Genomic DNA, 13,731 nt, shown 5'->3' with positions numbered 1-13,731 from the left:
GTTGCTAAGATCTACAGTAGGAGCAAATCTTCTGTGAAATTGAGAACAATATATTGTAATTATTCTATTATTGGTCATTGTTAGTGTCTTATTATGCCTAATTTATAGATTAAGCTTTATTATAGATATGTATGTATGGGGAAAAATATATTGTATATAGGGTTTAATACTGCCTTTGGTTTCAAGCATCCACTAGGCATCTAGGAACATATGCCCTGCAGATAAGGGGGAACTACTGTAAATAATCACTGATATTATATTTCCCTAGAAAATCAGTTATTAAAGTAATTTCAAGAACAAGAACAAAACACCTTCAACCTAATGCTCTATTTGTAGGTACCCTGGGCACAGTGTAGCAAAACTTGTTTTTCTTATTTACATTGTTGTACATGTGAATAAAAAGATATAAGTGGTAAAAGATTTAGTTAGAAAAGTGGAAGGTGTCTTGAGAAATTTTTGAAAACCTATATTGAAGCAAATGAAACAGAGAATAAAGAAGGCAGACCCTAGAAAAACTTTACTTTAAAAATCAGAATTTTCTATGTTGTGCACCAGATAATTTTATTTAATGTGTCAAATATTCACTCAAAATAAATGTTGAACACACTAAGTTTATGCATTCAAAATTTTCCACAATATATTCATATAATAACATGCACTCTATTTTTGCTGTGAAGTATCACCCGAGGCAGCTGAAGCATCTTTCAAAATTTTTAAGAAGACAAAGCAAACACAACCAAATTATTTTCTTTAGACAAAGCAATACTATGTTAGCTAAAGTGTGTCCACATAACCCAGAAATAATGTAAATACAGGAGTAGAATTAGGAGCAATTTAATATCTACTATATGTGCTTTTGTTAGATTTTCATAGACTGTGTATTTATAAGGAGAAGGTAAGACATGGTCTACCAATCAAGCAAGCTCAGACTATAACATTATTTTAGCATAATGACATGAGGAGCAGGACAGGGCTTGGCTGTCAGCCATTTAACTTAAGAGTTTACCCTGTTCCTTCAGTGTTCAACCCATTGCCCTAAATCCTGGGAGTGGGTTCAATTGTGTCTTCTCCAAAGAGGTATGTTGAAGCCCTAACCCACGTACTAGAATGTGACTGTATTTGGAGATAGAACCTTTTAGGAGGTAATTAAGTCAAAATGGGATTGTTAGGGTGGGCTGTAATTCATTATGACTGGTGAACCTACAAGAAGATACATATCGGGGGTGCACTGACACAGAGGAAAGGCCATGTGAAGCAAGAAGGCAGCCATCTGCAAGCCAAGGAGAGAAATTTCAGAAGGAACCAACCCTACCGACATCTTGATCTTGGACTTTCAGCCACCAGAACTGTGAGAAAATAAATTTCTAATGTTTAAGCCACCCTGTCTGGGATATTTTGTTATGGCAGCCCTGGCAAACTACAGTAGTTCCCCCTTATCTTTGAGGGATATGTTCTAAGATCCCTGGTGGATGCCTGAAACTGCTGAAACTACTGAACCGTATGTATACTATGTATTTTTTCCTATACATACATACTTATGATGAAGTTTAATTTATAAATTAGGCCAAGTAAGAGATTAACAAGGAATAATAAAATAAGACAATTATAACAATATGCTAGCATCACTACCCTTACGCTTTGCCATTTTTCAGTAGAATAAGGGTTTCTTGAACACAAGCAAGGTTTTATCAGGCTACTCAGAACGTTGCTCTTTCTCTTATACTCATCTAATCCATCATGAAATTCTGTGGCTTGGCTTTCAAAATATATCCAGGATTTGACCACTTATCACCACCCTCATTGCTAATACACAGTTCAATCCATGATTGCTGGTCAAATGTGCCATCATAGTCAAATCCACTATCAGTCAAATTTACCATCACAGCTCACCTGGGTTATGTGCGGTAGCCTCTAACAGGGCTCTTTGATTTCACCCTTGCTTCATTTCCACCCCCAGTCTTTCTTCAACACAGTAGCCAGAGCAATCCTTATAAAACTAGATCAGATCACTTCTCTCCTAAGTTCAACACTCTCCAGTGACTTTCCATTTGAGGTAAAGTAAAATCCAAAGTCCTGGCTGGGTGCGGTGGGTCATGCCTGTAATCCCAGCACTTTGGAAGGCTAAGGTGGATGGATCACCTGAGGTCAGGAGTTCAAGACCAGTCTGACCAACATGGCAAAACCCTGTATCTGCTAAAAAATACAAAAATTAGTGGGCATGGTGGTGGGCACCTGTAATCCCAGCTACTCAGGAGGCTGAGGCAGGGAGAATTGCTTGAACCCAGTAGGTGGAAGTTGCAGTGAGCTGAGATCACGCCACTGCACTCCAGCCTGGGCAACACAGCAAGACTCTATCTTGGAAAAAAAAAATTCAAAGTCCTTCTAATTAATTACAAGGTCCTCCATGATCTGGCCTACCATTATTTCTCTGGGTCATTTCCTAGCACTCTCTCCCTAGCTCACCACGCTATAGCTAAAGCAGTCGCCTTGCTGTTCCTAGGACACACTGAGCATGCTTTCACTTATGGGGCTTTGCAATGGCTGTCCCCTCTACCTGGAACATTGCTTTCCAGATATGCTCTTGGTGAGCTACCTCAACTCTTTTCAAGGTTACCTTCTCAATGGGCTTCGTTGTGACTCTTCTATTTACATTAGTTAACTCCACCTACATTCTCCTCTCGATTCCCTAACTCCCTCACCTGCTCCATTTTTATTTCTGTAGCAATTATCACCTTTTAAAATAGTGCATAATTCATGTATACATATGTAACAAACCTGCACATTGTGCACATGTACCCTAAAACTTAAAGTATAATAATAATAAAATTAAAAAGTAAAATACAATAGTGCATAGTTATAATTAAGCTTAATATTTCTTGTCAGTCTCCTCTACTAGAAGTTCCATGAGGGTAAATCTTGTCTGTTTTGTTCATCTGTGTTTCACAAGTGCTTAAAACAGTACCTGGCACATAGTAGACACTCAACAGCTATTTGCTGAATGAAGGAATAAATGAATAATACAGCAATAATTAATTGTCATATGCCAGGTCTTATTCTAAGTATGTTTTATATCGTGTTTCATTTAAACCTCACCACAGTCTGTGAGGTAGGTATTAATTATTCTTAATACAAAGATAAAGAAAATAGGCTTAGAGAGGTTAAAGGTAGAACTGAGATTTGAACCCAGGCAGTCTAATCCCAAAGCCTCTCAGTTTTTAAATTCAACCATCCTATGAAAATAGGAAAATAGGTAAGTGGTTATGATTAAATTCAAGTGGTTATGATTAAATTCAACCATCCTATGAAAATAGGAAAATAGGTAAGTGGTTATGATTATTCTCATTTTCTAGATGACAGAACCGAGACTTAGAGATTTTAAGTAACTTTCTCAAGGTGAATGGGAACCTTACCTAGTGAATGGGAAACCTTAGGTTGTCCTGATGCCCTAAGTTCATGGGTGTGTTATAACCTGGCCTGGTGATCCTCCTTGCCCTTTTCAGGGACTCTTTCCCTTCAGTGCTATTTTTCTAGGTCTTCTCTTCCATGTCTAAGGCATTCCACAGTCTTCGTTACCCACAGAATTCCCTGTAGTAGTCTACCACAACATAGTTCTCTTTGGTTGTACCTCTTACTAGATCTCTTACTGCTATATCTGACAAAAGGAAGAAAAACTATCAACCTTCTCTCAAGAAAAACACACATACACATAACATCTAGACTACAATAGACTCTAGCTAAAACTGATTAATTCTTGACTTCAGTCCTCTTGCAATAAAAAGATACCTTTTTACCATCCCATTTTCTAGGGTCTCACTAATTAATTGGTTAGTTATTATTAAATGTGTCAGTGAAGGCTTATAGATTCATTTATTCATTTGTGCATTCATTCCATAGGCAATTTTGAGCACCTATTTTGTATAAGACAGAATACTAAATTTTGTGAGGAATTAAAAATGACTATAGTCATTGTACTATGCCCTCAAGACATTTCCAGTCAGAGCCAATGAGATTCAGTTTGGGTATTTTTGTCTGAGTTTTCACTTTCCACTAGATTCAATGTTGAAAGGCCATGAGACTGCAGTTGCTACAGCCACTGTGTTGCCATGACAGGAGATCCTGTCTAGATTGGAGCCCACCCAGAAAAACCAGCTCAAAGAGACAGAAAGAGGGAGAGAGAGAAACTGGCTCCTGAGGACACAGTTTTAATCCCTGCATCAAGCTGTGCCTGAAGCTAACCCCACAGTAGTCTTTTTCTGTAACAAAGTCCGAAGAAGGATTTTCTTTTCACTTAAGTCAGTTTGAGTTGTATTTTCTGTTATAAGCTTTTAGAATAGTCCTAATACATATAGGCCTTTCTAGTAATATTTTTAACATCCTGATCTCTTTCCAAAGATAGCTTCATACATAAGGAGCCACCTTAGCATCCTTCACTCAATGCTCAAAGTGAGCATCTGGTCTGCCTTTGGGCCAATGCTAAATCTCTTCAACAGCATCCTTTACCAAAGCAACATTGTCCCAGAATCTGCTGAAGCAGCAAGAAAAAAGAGTTCAGCAGTAGGACCAAGCTGCATATCTTCTTAGGCAAGAGTGCATCACTATTGAGGCTAAATGGACACTCACTGGCAAGGTGGCTGGAAACAACTGTTCTAGAAAGAACCCAAGGAAAAATTTCCAGGAGGAACCCAAACAGAAAATCTATGTAGGTTGTATTCTGTAGTGCAAGTACTAAGGGAAGGGGGTGGTCTCAGAGGGTTAGCCAGTGAGTACATTGGCAGAAATGGTAAGATGCGGAGGCTCCTGAAAGAGCCAGCATTTAGACATCTGTCATAACAAAGGACATTCAATAGCTAAGAGAGCACTTTAAATAGCACCAAATATTTTTAAAGTTCCTTTCTTTTAATCCATCTTCCACCTTCCCTGATTAAAAAATCATGAAGATGAGGGGCAGGAGAGGAGGTGAAACAAAGAAAATGAAAGAATAGATGGTTTCTTCCTTTATCCTTCCCAACTATGAGTCAGGCCCAAGCTGAGGGAAGGAGAGAAGATTCAGTTGAACGAGAAATGGAAGTTTTGATTTGAACTGGACTTCTGACATACCTGAATATCTAATTGTTCTAATATCTCAACAGGACTGGGAAGCTAAGGGATTTGCCAAGGCATGGGGAAAAGAGGATCTTTATGTTTGAAGAGTGATAGAAAAAATTAAGCTGTTCATTGTTACATTCTACCATGCTTAGCCAATTAAACAAACAGGTTTTGCTGGAGGTGGTTCTGTGGTATTATTCCATAGGCTTATCTTGAGTTAGACCAAGTTTGTCCAAACTGCAGCCCACAGGCTGCATGTGGCCCAGAACAGCTTTGAATATGGCCTAACACAAATTTGTAAACTTTCTTAAAACATTATGAGAATTTTTTTTGCAATTTTTTTTTTAGCTCATCATCTATCATTAGTGTTAGTGTATTTTGTATATGGCCCAAGACAATTCTTCTTCTTCCAATGTGGCCCAGAGAAGTCAAAAGATTGAATACCCTGAGTTAGACCATAAGAAACAGCACAATGCAAATTACCCTCATATTTACTATCATAATGGTTTCTCTAGGAGAATTCATGCGGAAATATCTCTATGAGTTTAGTATCAGGGCTAGTTCTGCTTCTCTGGACCAAGTGTTGTGCTTTTATTCAGTTAGTATACCAAATGAAATGGGGGTGTGAGTGAGAAAGATCCATTCTATGGAAGGTACTTTTTAATTTATTATTATTTTTTTTTGAGACAGGGCCTTGCTCTGTCACCCAAGTTGGGTACAATGGCATGAACATGGTTCACTATAGCCCTGACCTTCTGGGCTCAAGCAGTCCTTCTGCCTCAGCATTCCAAGTAGCTGTGACCACAGGTGCACGCCACCACAACTGGCTAAATTAAAAAAAAAAATTTTCAAGATAGAGTCTCACTATGTTGTCTAGGCTGGTCTTGAACTCCTGGGCTCAAGTAATCCTCTCACCTTGGCCTCCCAAAGTGCTGGGATTATAGGAGTGAGCCACCACACATGGCCTACGGGACATATTTTGTCACTGACAATGTTTACAATTGCTGATACGTGTTGGTAATATGAAGTAGATCACCTCTTACTCTGTTTTATTGCAGTTTGTACGTTTTCTACAGAAAATGCACCCCATTATTGCCTACAGTCCACCCACGTGGACTGCTGATTCTGTGAATCATGTTTTACAGATGAGTTTTGGCTACTGAAAGCTTGGAGTCAAACCTGTATGCCTCTTCCTTTGTCTACCAATATATTTTGTATATTAGGCCTCGGCCCTGGCTCCAATTTAGATTCCCATTTTTTCCCCTACTTTGTCCCTCTCTTTGACCTTTTAACATACTTCTATTCTTTGTGTGCATAACTTTGTAAGCCCTGTTAGATCCTTGTTGCAGCAATGTACATAAGCAATGTAATAAACAGAAAGGATGATATTCAATGCCCATATTGAATCATCTTGTGTGTGTAGAATCACAAGTGCATTTCATTCTAGACACAAGACATAATTTTGCACATCTCAAAATGCAGTAAACGATTCCTAGAATGCTATTTTAGAAGCTTTCCTTAGGAAACAGCACCATGTGGCATAACTCACCTACCCCAGTAGTGTGATCTCCCTTTGGTCCTGTGTAGGAAGTGGGAGTTTCTCCCCTCCTCCTGTGCCAGCTGCTCCGGTTTCTTTTCTCCTGAGTAAATGTACATTCATCTTGCTCGAAAGTACACTCTCCAGGTGGAGGTGGAAGTTTCTCTGCAAGAAAATAGCAGATGTTGCAATCGCTGAGACTCTTTCAATGACTCTGTGTTGCTAGCAGCCCACTTTGCATGTATGAATGTTGTCTGGCCATATGCCATGCGATGGAGAGGCAGCCCCCATTGGTGGCCCACCTACACGGAGCCACTGCTTCCAGCTATAGGCTGCACTCCACTGCAGGTCCTGCCACAGACGTAGAGAACAATCAGATATACAGATCTAAAATACTGGGCTACTTTGAGAAAAAAACTTTCTCTGACTTGTGAATTTTTATGAATTTCTTTTTATAAAGCTCTGGAAATTTGAGGTATATTGCCTTTACGAAAATATGGAAAATAATAAAACTACATAATGCAGGCACTTTCTTCAGAAATCCTGGATGAGTGAAGGGTAGCCTCATAGCAACTCCACGGTTGCTTTGTGGGTGGGGGATAATGTGAGAGTGCTAAATGGACTCCTGGAGGCATAGCTGTGTGGAACAAATGACTTCATTTCTCTGTGCCTTAGAGTTCTTATCTGTAATGTGGGAATATTGATGGTAGTCATTTCACGGGTCTGTGAGGATTAAATGAGATGGTGTATGTAAAGTAATAATTTTGAATGTGAAGTTCTCAATAATTAAATTTTAGAACTTATTTTGCCACCCAGAGGTTTATTTTCCTTTTCCCAAATCCAATGTTTATGTCTTTCAATGCTATCTTCAATAACATTCATAATTATTAGAATGGTGCTTCCTCCCAATTTATTGGGGACTTCTCCTTCGACTAAACTTGGTTGTACCTCCGTATATCTAGATTCTTAGCAAATTTTCCTAATAAGTAGCTTGTTTCATATGTCTCTTTTGTGATCATTGTTTTACTTCATTTTATTTTACATACAGTACTAGTTAATGAAACCTCATTCTTTCTTCTATGCCTTGAGTGGAACGATTGTTATCTGGGTTGTCCTTGCAGTGCCTGGCAAATTAAGGGACTAAGAACAAATTGCCTTTTAATCAAATAAACATGGAGATTATTCTCGAGTGCCAGACTGATACCACGATTTGCCTGTGTGTCAAAGAAATGGATGTCCTATGATATAGGATGCAATGGTAATTAGCAGATACAGACCAATGGTCGGGATTGAGTTATGTGCCATTTTCTCATTAGGCATAATGTATGACACATAGCTAGCTACCATGACTTTATTTTGCTGCTATCATCATTACTTGGTCTATTGTTCCACTGTCATTTAATTCACTTAGAAAATGTTTATTAAAATTTTTAAATTACATGCTTAGCAAGTATCTGTGAAATAAAAATTTCATCAATATTGCTTGAAAATCTGCATTCATATAACAAAAACAACAGTAATAGTAATAATTATAGTAGAAGATATTTGTTTTTAAAGCACTGTTTTGTGCCAGGTCTTATGCTAGGAAAATGTATATGTATTATCCCCAGTATTCAGGTAGATACCACTAGTTCCCTTCCAAATGAGGGTAAAGGGGTTAAGTCACATGTACAAAGACACGTATTACATTGGAATCATCATTTCTAAATTTCAAAGCCTGCTACACAGCTCTGCAGGAGACACTTTGTCAACAAAAGCAAAGGATGGACTAGCACAGATGAAATGTATGTGGTTCTCAGCCATACAGGAAATGTATGCATAGGCCAGAGAGACAGAGAGCTGAAATGATTGCTGTCTTACCTGAAGATGAGCAGCTTCCCAATTGTATTGTAATGTCATCCAGGGCTACAAGCCCACAGTCCCAGAAACTTTTGCATAGGCTCATGAAAACCACCTGAAATTCATAAAAATAAAGCTGTGAATTCTGTTAACTGAAAACTGGAAACTCTTAACAAGCTGGGATTCACTTAGCACAGCAAGCGAGCATAAGCAAACTACAAGCAGCTCTTCATCGTCCGTGTGAACAACAGAACATAGTGGCAAGAAGAATGGTTACCATCTGCATAAAACTCTGGAATTACTTTTATTATTATTATTAATTTTTGAGATGGAGTCTCGCTCTGTCGCCAAGGCTGGAGTGCAGTGGTACGATCTTGGCTTACTGCAACCTCTGTCTACTGGGTTCAAGTGATACTCCTGCCTCAGCCTCCTGAGTAGCTGGGATTACGGACACCCATCACCACGCCCAGCTAATTTTTGTATTTTTAGTATAGATGGGGTTTCACCATGTTGGCCAGGCTGGTCTCAAACTCCTGACCTCAGGTGATCTGCCCTCCTTGGCCTCCCAAAGTGCTGGGATTACAGTTGTGAGCCACCACACCTGGCCTAGAATTACTTAATATATTTGAGCAGAATATAATGATATATTGTGCATACTAATGCTGAAATCAGTGGCATTTCATAAAGAATTGACAGGAAGAGTGAGGAACGCAAGAAGTTAACTGGGTGACAGAGAAAAGCCCATCAGGTTTTAAACATTTTCCCCAGATAATCCACAAAGTGCATATAGACTTGATGGTTCTCTGAGCATTTTTCAAGCATTTCCAGTACAAACACTATTGATTTTTTGGAAATGACTTTCTGGCAACATGCTTCATTCACATTGTGAACAAAGTCCTGGTGATTTGCCATCTGGAGGCTTATGTTCCATTTCCAAAGACAAAGATCTATATTCCCAGTTGGTGTCACTAATAAAAGCCCTAAATGCAATTATTTTATCAATCCAAACTTTTTATTGTTGTGTGTGAAGGAAAAAACAAATCCATGCCATAAATTATTAAATCTACTGTTCCAGAGAAAGAAAAAAATCTTGAATTTCTTTCCATTAGGCAAATTTTAAAGGCTACTTTTCATATATAGGATGAGCTAAGAGATCTTTTAAAAATATTTGTATTAGATTTTCACTGTACTTGCAGATTACAAAGCTGCTTTGAATGTATCACAATGTTTAAGTAGCACAAGCTCATTTAGTCCATGTTCAATCAATCCCTCAATTACAAATCTAATTCAAACAGACAAAGGATGATATAACAGAAGTTGAAACCCAACTTACAAATAATGAGAACACTTGATTTTTTTAGGCTCTAGTTTAAAATGTTAAGTCTTAAATTTATTGTTTTATCAGTAGGGTTCTTTTGCTTTTTGATGATCAGATTCGTTAGAATATAGAATGTATTTAAAAAGAAATGTAAAGATCATGTGACAGCTTACCAGTATGCAAAATATAAAATGTCTTAATCCAAGATCTTCTGGATAATTACTAATTGTAAGATGTGTAAAGGTTTACTTACACTGTATTCATATGGCTTTCAATTATAAAAAGGATAGTTTGAACTTCTCACAATGTATAACTATGTATACATGCAAAGAACAAAACAAAACAGGGTAGATTTTTTTTCTCGTTTACTTCTGTTAATTTTCTCATGTTTATAGATTATAGAGATGATCTGAACATGTAAAATATTTTACTTGCAGAGTTTACAGCTGGGAACTTATTCCCTGTTTGTAAAGCAAAGGTCTGTGTCATCAGCCCTGAATGCGGTTATATTTTAGCAGTAACCTTTATTGTTATATGGGAAGGAATATTAATCCATCTCATAATTTACTGAATTAATTGTGGCGCAGACAGAAAAGTCTTGGCTTTATTTTAAGGGGTGTGTGGGGGCAGCTTTAAAGTCTATTTTTCACAGGTATAGTAAAAAAGTACCTTTTCAAAATGAATATGTGGTAGTGAAATGGTTCACCATCTAAATCATTACCTACACAAAACTCAAACATTTGGCATGGTAATAAATTCTAAAGAAGAGAAATATTAACATGCTTTCGTATGTTGACTATAGCATTATTTTATAGTGACCATAAAACCATACAAACAGGCAAGCAAGCAAGCAAACACCCAAAGTTTTAAAAATAGAGGAAATAAAATAACTATGGCACAATTATTTAAGAAACTGGCCATTGTCAGATCTGATAACTTGGGCATATTATTTTGTAGTACAGAAATATATTCCTCTCATAATGTGAAGTGAAAAAACTAAATAAAATAAGACAAAATAATATCTAGTTCATCTAAAAATAATAGAAAAAGCCTGGAAAATTTACCAAACTTACAACAATTATGTTAGACTAATAAAATTATAGGCATTAAACAGAATTTCTCCCTTCTTTCTATATTTATATGTGTGTGTGTGTGTATATCTATATATGTGTGTATATATGTATGTGTCTGTATATATATATATATATATATATTTTTTTTTTTTTTTTTTTTTGAGACAGAGTTTTGCTCTTGTCGCCCAGGCTAGAGTGCAATGATGCAATCTCAGCTCACTGCATCCTCCACCTCCTAGATTCAAGCAATTCTCCTGCCTCAGCCTCCCGAGTAACTGGGATTACAGGCATGTGCCACCACACCTGGCTAATTTTTGTATTTTTAGTAGAGATGGGGTTTCGCCATGTTGGCCAGGCTGGTCTTGAACACCTGACCTCAGGTGATATCCACCCGCCTGGGCCTCCCAAAGTGTTAGGATTATAGGTATGAGCCACCGCACCCAGACTTCATATTTATATTTGACACAAAGAAAAAGGAATCAGGATATTTACAATTAAGATGTGGAATAATCAGTCATTATTATTTCCTAGATGATCTTGTCTATTATGATAGCCACTAGGTACGTGTCTATTAAAATTAAATTAAAAATTCATGTATTCAGTCGCACGAGCCACATTCGAAAATGCTCAATAGCCACATGAGGCTCATGGTTAACTGAATTGGACACAGCAGGTATACAGCATTTCCTCATTACAGAAAGTTCTATTGGATAGACTTCCCTGGCTCCTTTTGGATATTCCAAATACTTCATGAATTGCCACAGTGGGTTGAATGAAATGTTAAACATGTTTTGGACAATAGCAGAAGTCTAGGTTGTTCTACCTTAGCACTTTTTCCACACTTAAAACATTAGCCAGATCATGTGTTGTTCTGTCTGATAAAAGATCCCCAAGGTTAGTCAGCTACTGACTAGGTTCAAATGACCGCCTCAAGCCCCAAATTTGCTTGGCAGTTGTCTGTCAGTATTCCAACATACAAAAGAAACACAACCAGATCAGCCTGTTTGATCTAACACACTGGATTTTCCGCCTGGCTATTAGTAATGCTGATCATGTCAGTGCTTATTTTGGGGCTGCCATTTTACATTTTGTATGCTCCTTGAGGTGGAGAGGTTATTTTAGGGTAGTTGGTGACTGGACAAGCGGATGAGTGGGCCTGGTTGGGGCAGGACAAAGAATAAGTCAAACATCTTGTCCTGCTCTTAAGTACTTACCCTCTGGGTCCAGTTAAGAACGTGACAAGAAGGGAATTAGTCATAGTCTAAATTCTTGAGGGGATTAACTTCTTATTTATAGATCTTTCCTAAAAACAGTGTTTATTTCATTGTAGGCAGTACTTCGAAGCAAGTGGAACATCTCTAAGACTGGAAAAAATCTTAGCTTAAATGTATATTAATATCTATTTAAGAGGGTACCATACCCTCTTAAATATCAAATATTAAATATTAAATTAAAAATTATATTAATTATATAATTAAATTAATTATAGGCTCACACCTATAATCCCAGCACTTTGAGAGGCTGAGACAGTAGGATCACTTGAGGCCAGGAGTTCAAGATCAACCTGGGCAGCATAGAGAGGCTTCATCTCTACAAAAGAATTTTAAAAATTAGCTGTGTGCACTTGTAGTCCAGCTACTTGAAAGGCTGAGGCGGGAAGCTCTCTTGAACCCAGGAGTTGGAGGCTGCAGTGAGGCATGATCATGCCACTGTACTCCAGCCTAGATGACAGAGTGAGACCCTGTCTCTCAAAAACAGTTAATTAAAAAAAAGAGGGGGAAAGAAGATGAGGGGCCAAGTAAAGTGATATCCCTTAGAAAGGAATTCCTGATTTTATGCAAATCTCTTAAAAGTTAGGAACAAATTAAATTTATGTAAATCAATGTCTCCATCTACTCAAGATCCCAGTCCTTAGGTCCTAATAATACTTTAAAATGTTTGTCTTGATGGAGAATAGTCATAGCTGAGGAAATCTGCCTAGACTAACTGGAAACACAAATAGGCAATGAATGGAGAGCTGTAAAAACATATTTGCAAATAAATAATTTTAAATACAGTCAAGGAAGGATCAACAATATTACTTAACTTACTCTCTACTGTACTAAAAATACATAGTATACATGCTTTTTAAAATCCACAACAGAGTATTGCTACCTCAGCACTACTGACTTTTTGGGCTGGATAATTCTTTGTTATGGAGAACTGCCCTGTGCGTTGTAGGATGTTTAGCAGCAACTGTAACCTCCACTCATTAGATGCCAGCATCACTGCCAAGTCGTGACAATCAAAAATTTCTTCAGACATTGCCAAATGTCCATTGGCGGAAAGTCTCCCTGAGAACTACTGGTCAAGAGTAGTAGAAAACTGTTGTGTGGATTATAAAACCTCACTTACTAAATTCCTGTTATGTGCAGTCCTTGTGCTAGGCACTTTCAGAGCTGGATTTTTTTTTTTTTTTTTTTTTGAGACAGAGTCTAACTCTGTGCCCAGGCTGGAGTACAGTGGTATGATCTTGGCTTACTGCAACCTCAACCTCCCGGGCTCAAGTGATCCCCCTGCTTCAGGCTCCCAAATAGTTGGGACTACAGGCATGCACCACCACACCCGGCTAATTTTTGTATTTTTTTTTAGAGACAGGGTTTCACCTTGTTGCCCAGGCTGGCCTCGAACTCCTGGGCTCAAGCGATCTGCCTGCCTTGGCCTCCCAGAGTGCTGGGATTACAGGATAAGTCATTGTGACCAAATCTGTTACCTGATTTTTGGATTCACTGTCGATTTCAACCTATTTATTCTCTCCACTCAGAACAAGTCTGTTCTAAAAATGGACTAGATTTAGTTTTCTCTTCCTCTACACATCACCAGGTGATTGTTCTAACAAG

At 37.9% G+C, this 13,731-nt stretch overlaps 1 protein-coding gene across 1 annotated transcript in view; it reads right to left on the bottom strand.

The window, feature by feature from the left end:
* Positions 1-516: 516 nt before the first annotated feature.
* The window catches only part of MAMDC2 (MAM domain containing 2), a 146,164-nt gene continuing 132,949 nt past the window's right edge, over positions 517-13,731 (bottom strand). Inside the window, exons 10-12 of the mRNA XM_032164257.2 lie at positions 8,483-8,576; positions 6,639-6,787; positions 517-1,346 (exon numbers count right to left, since the gene is read on the bottom strand). Coding sequence (XP_032020148.1) covers positions 1,293-1,346; positions 6,639-6,787; positions 8,483-8,576 — 297 coding nt within the window. The 3' untranslated portion in view covers positions 517-1,292. The remainder of the gene's footprint in view (positions 1,347-6,638; positions 6,788-8,482; positions 8,577-13,731) is intronic.

This window comes from Hylobates moloch, unplaced genomic scaffold (assembly GCF_009828535.3).
Source record: "Hylobates moloch isolate HMO894 unplaced genomic scaffold, HMol_V3 SCAFFOLD_10, whole genome shotgun sequence".
Lineage (NCBI taxonomy): Eukaryota > Metazoa > Chordata > Mammalia > Primates > Hylobatidae > Hylobates > Hylobates moloch.
This window is presented reverse-complemented; position numbering and strand designations above follow the sequence as displayed.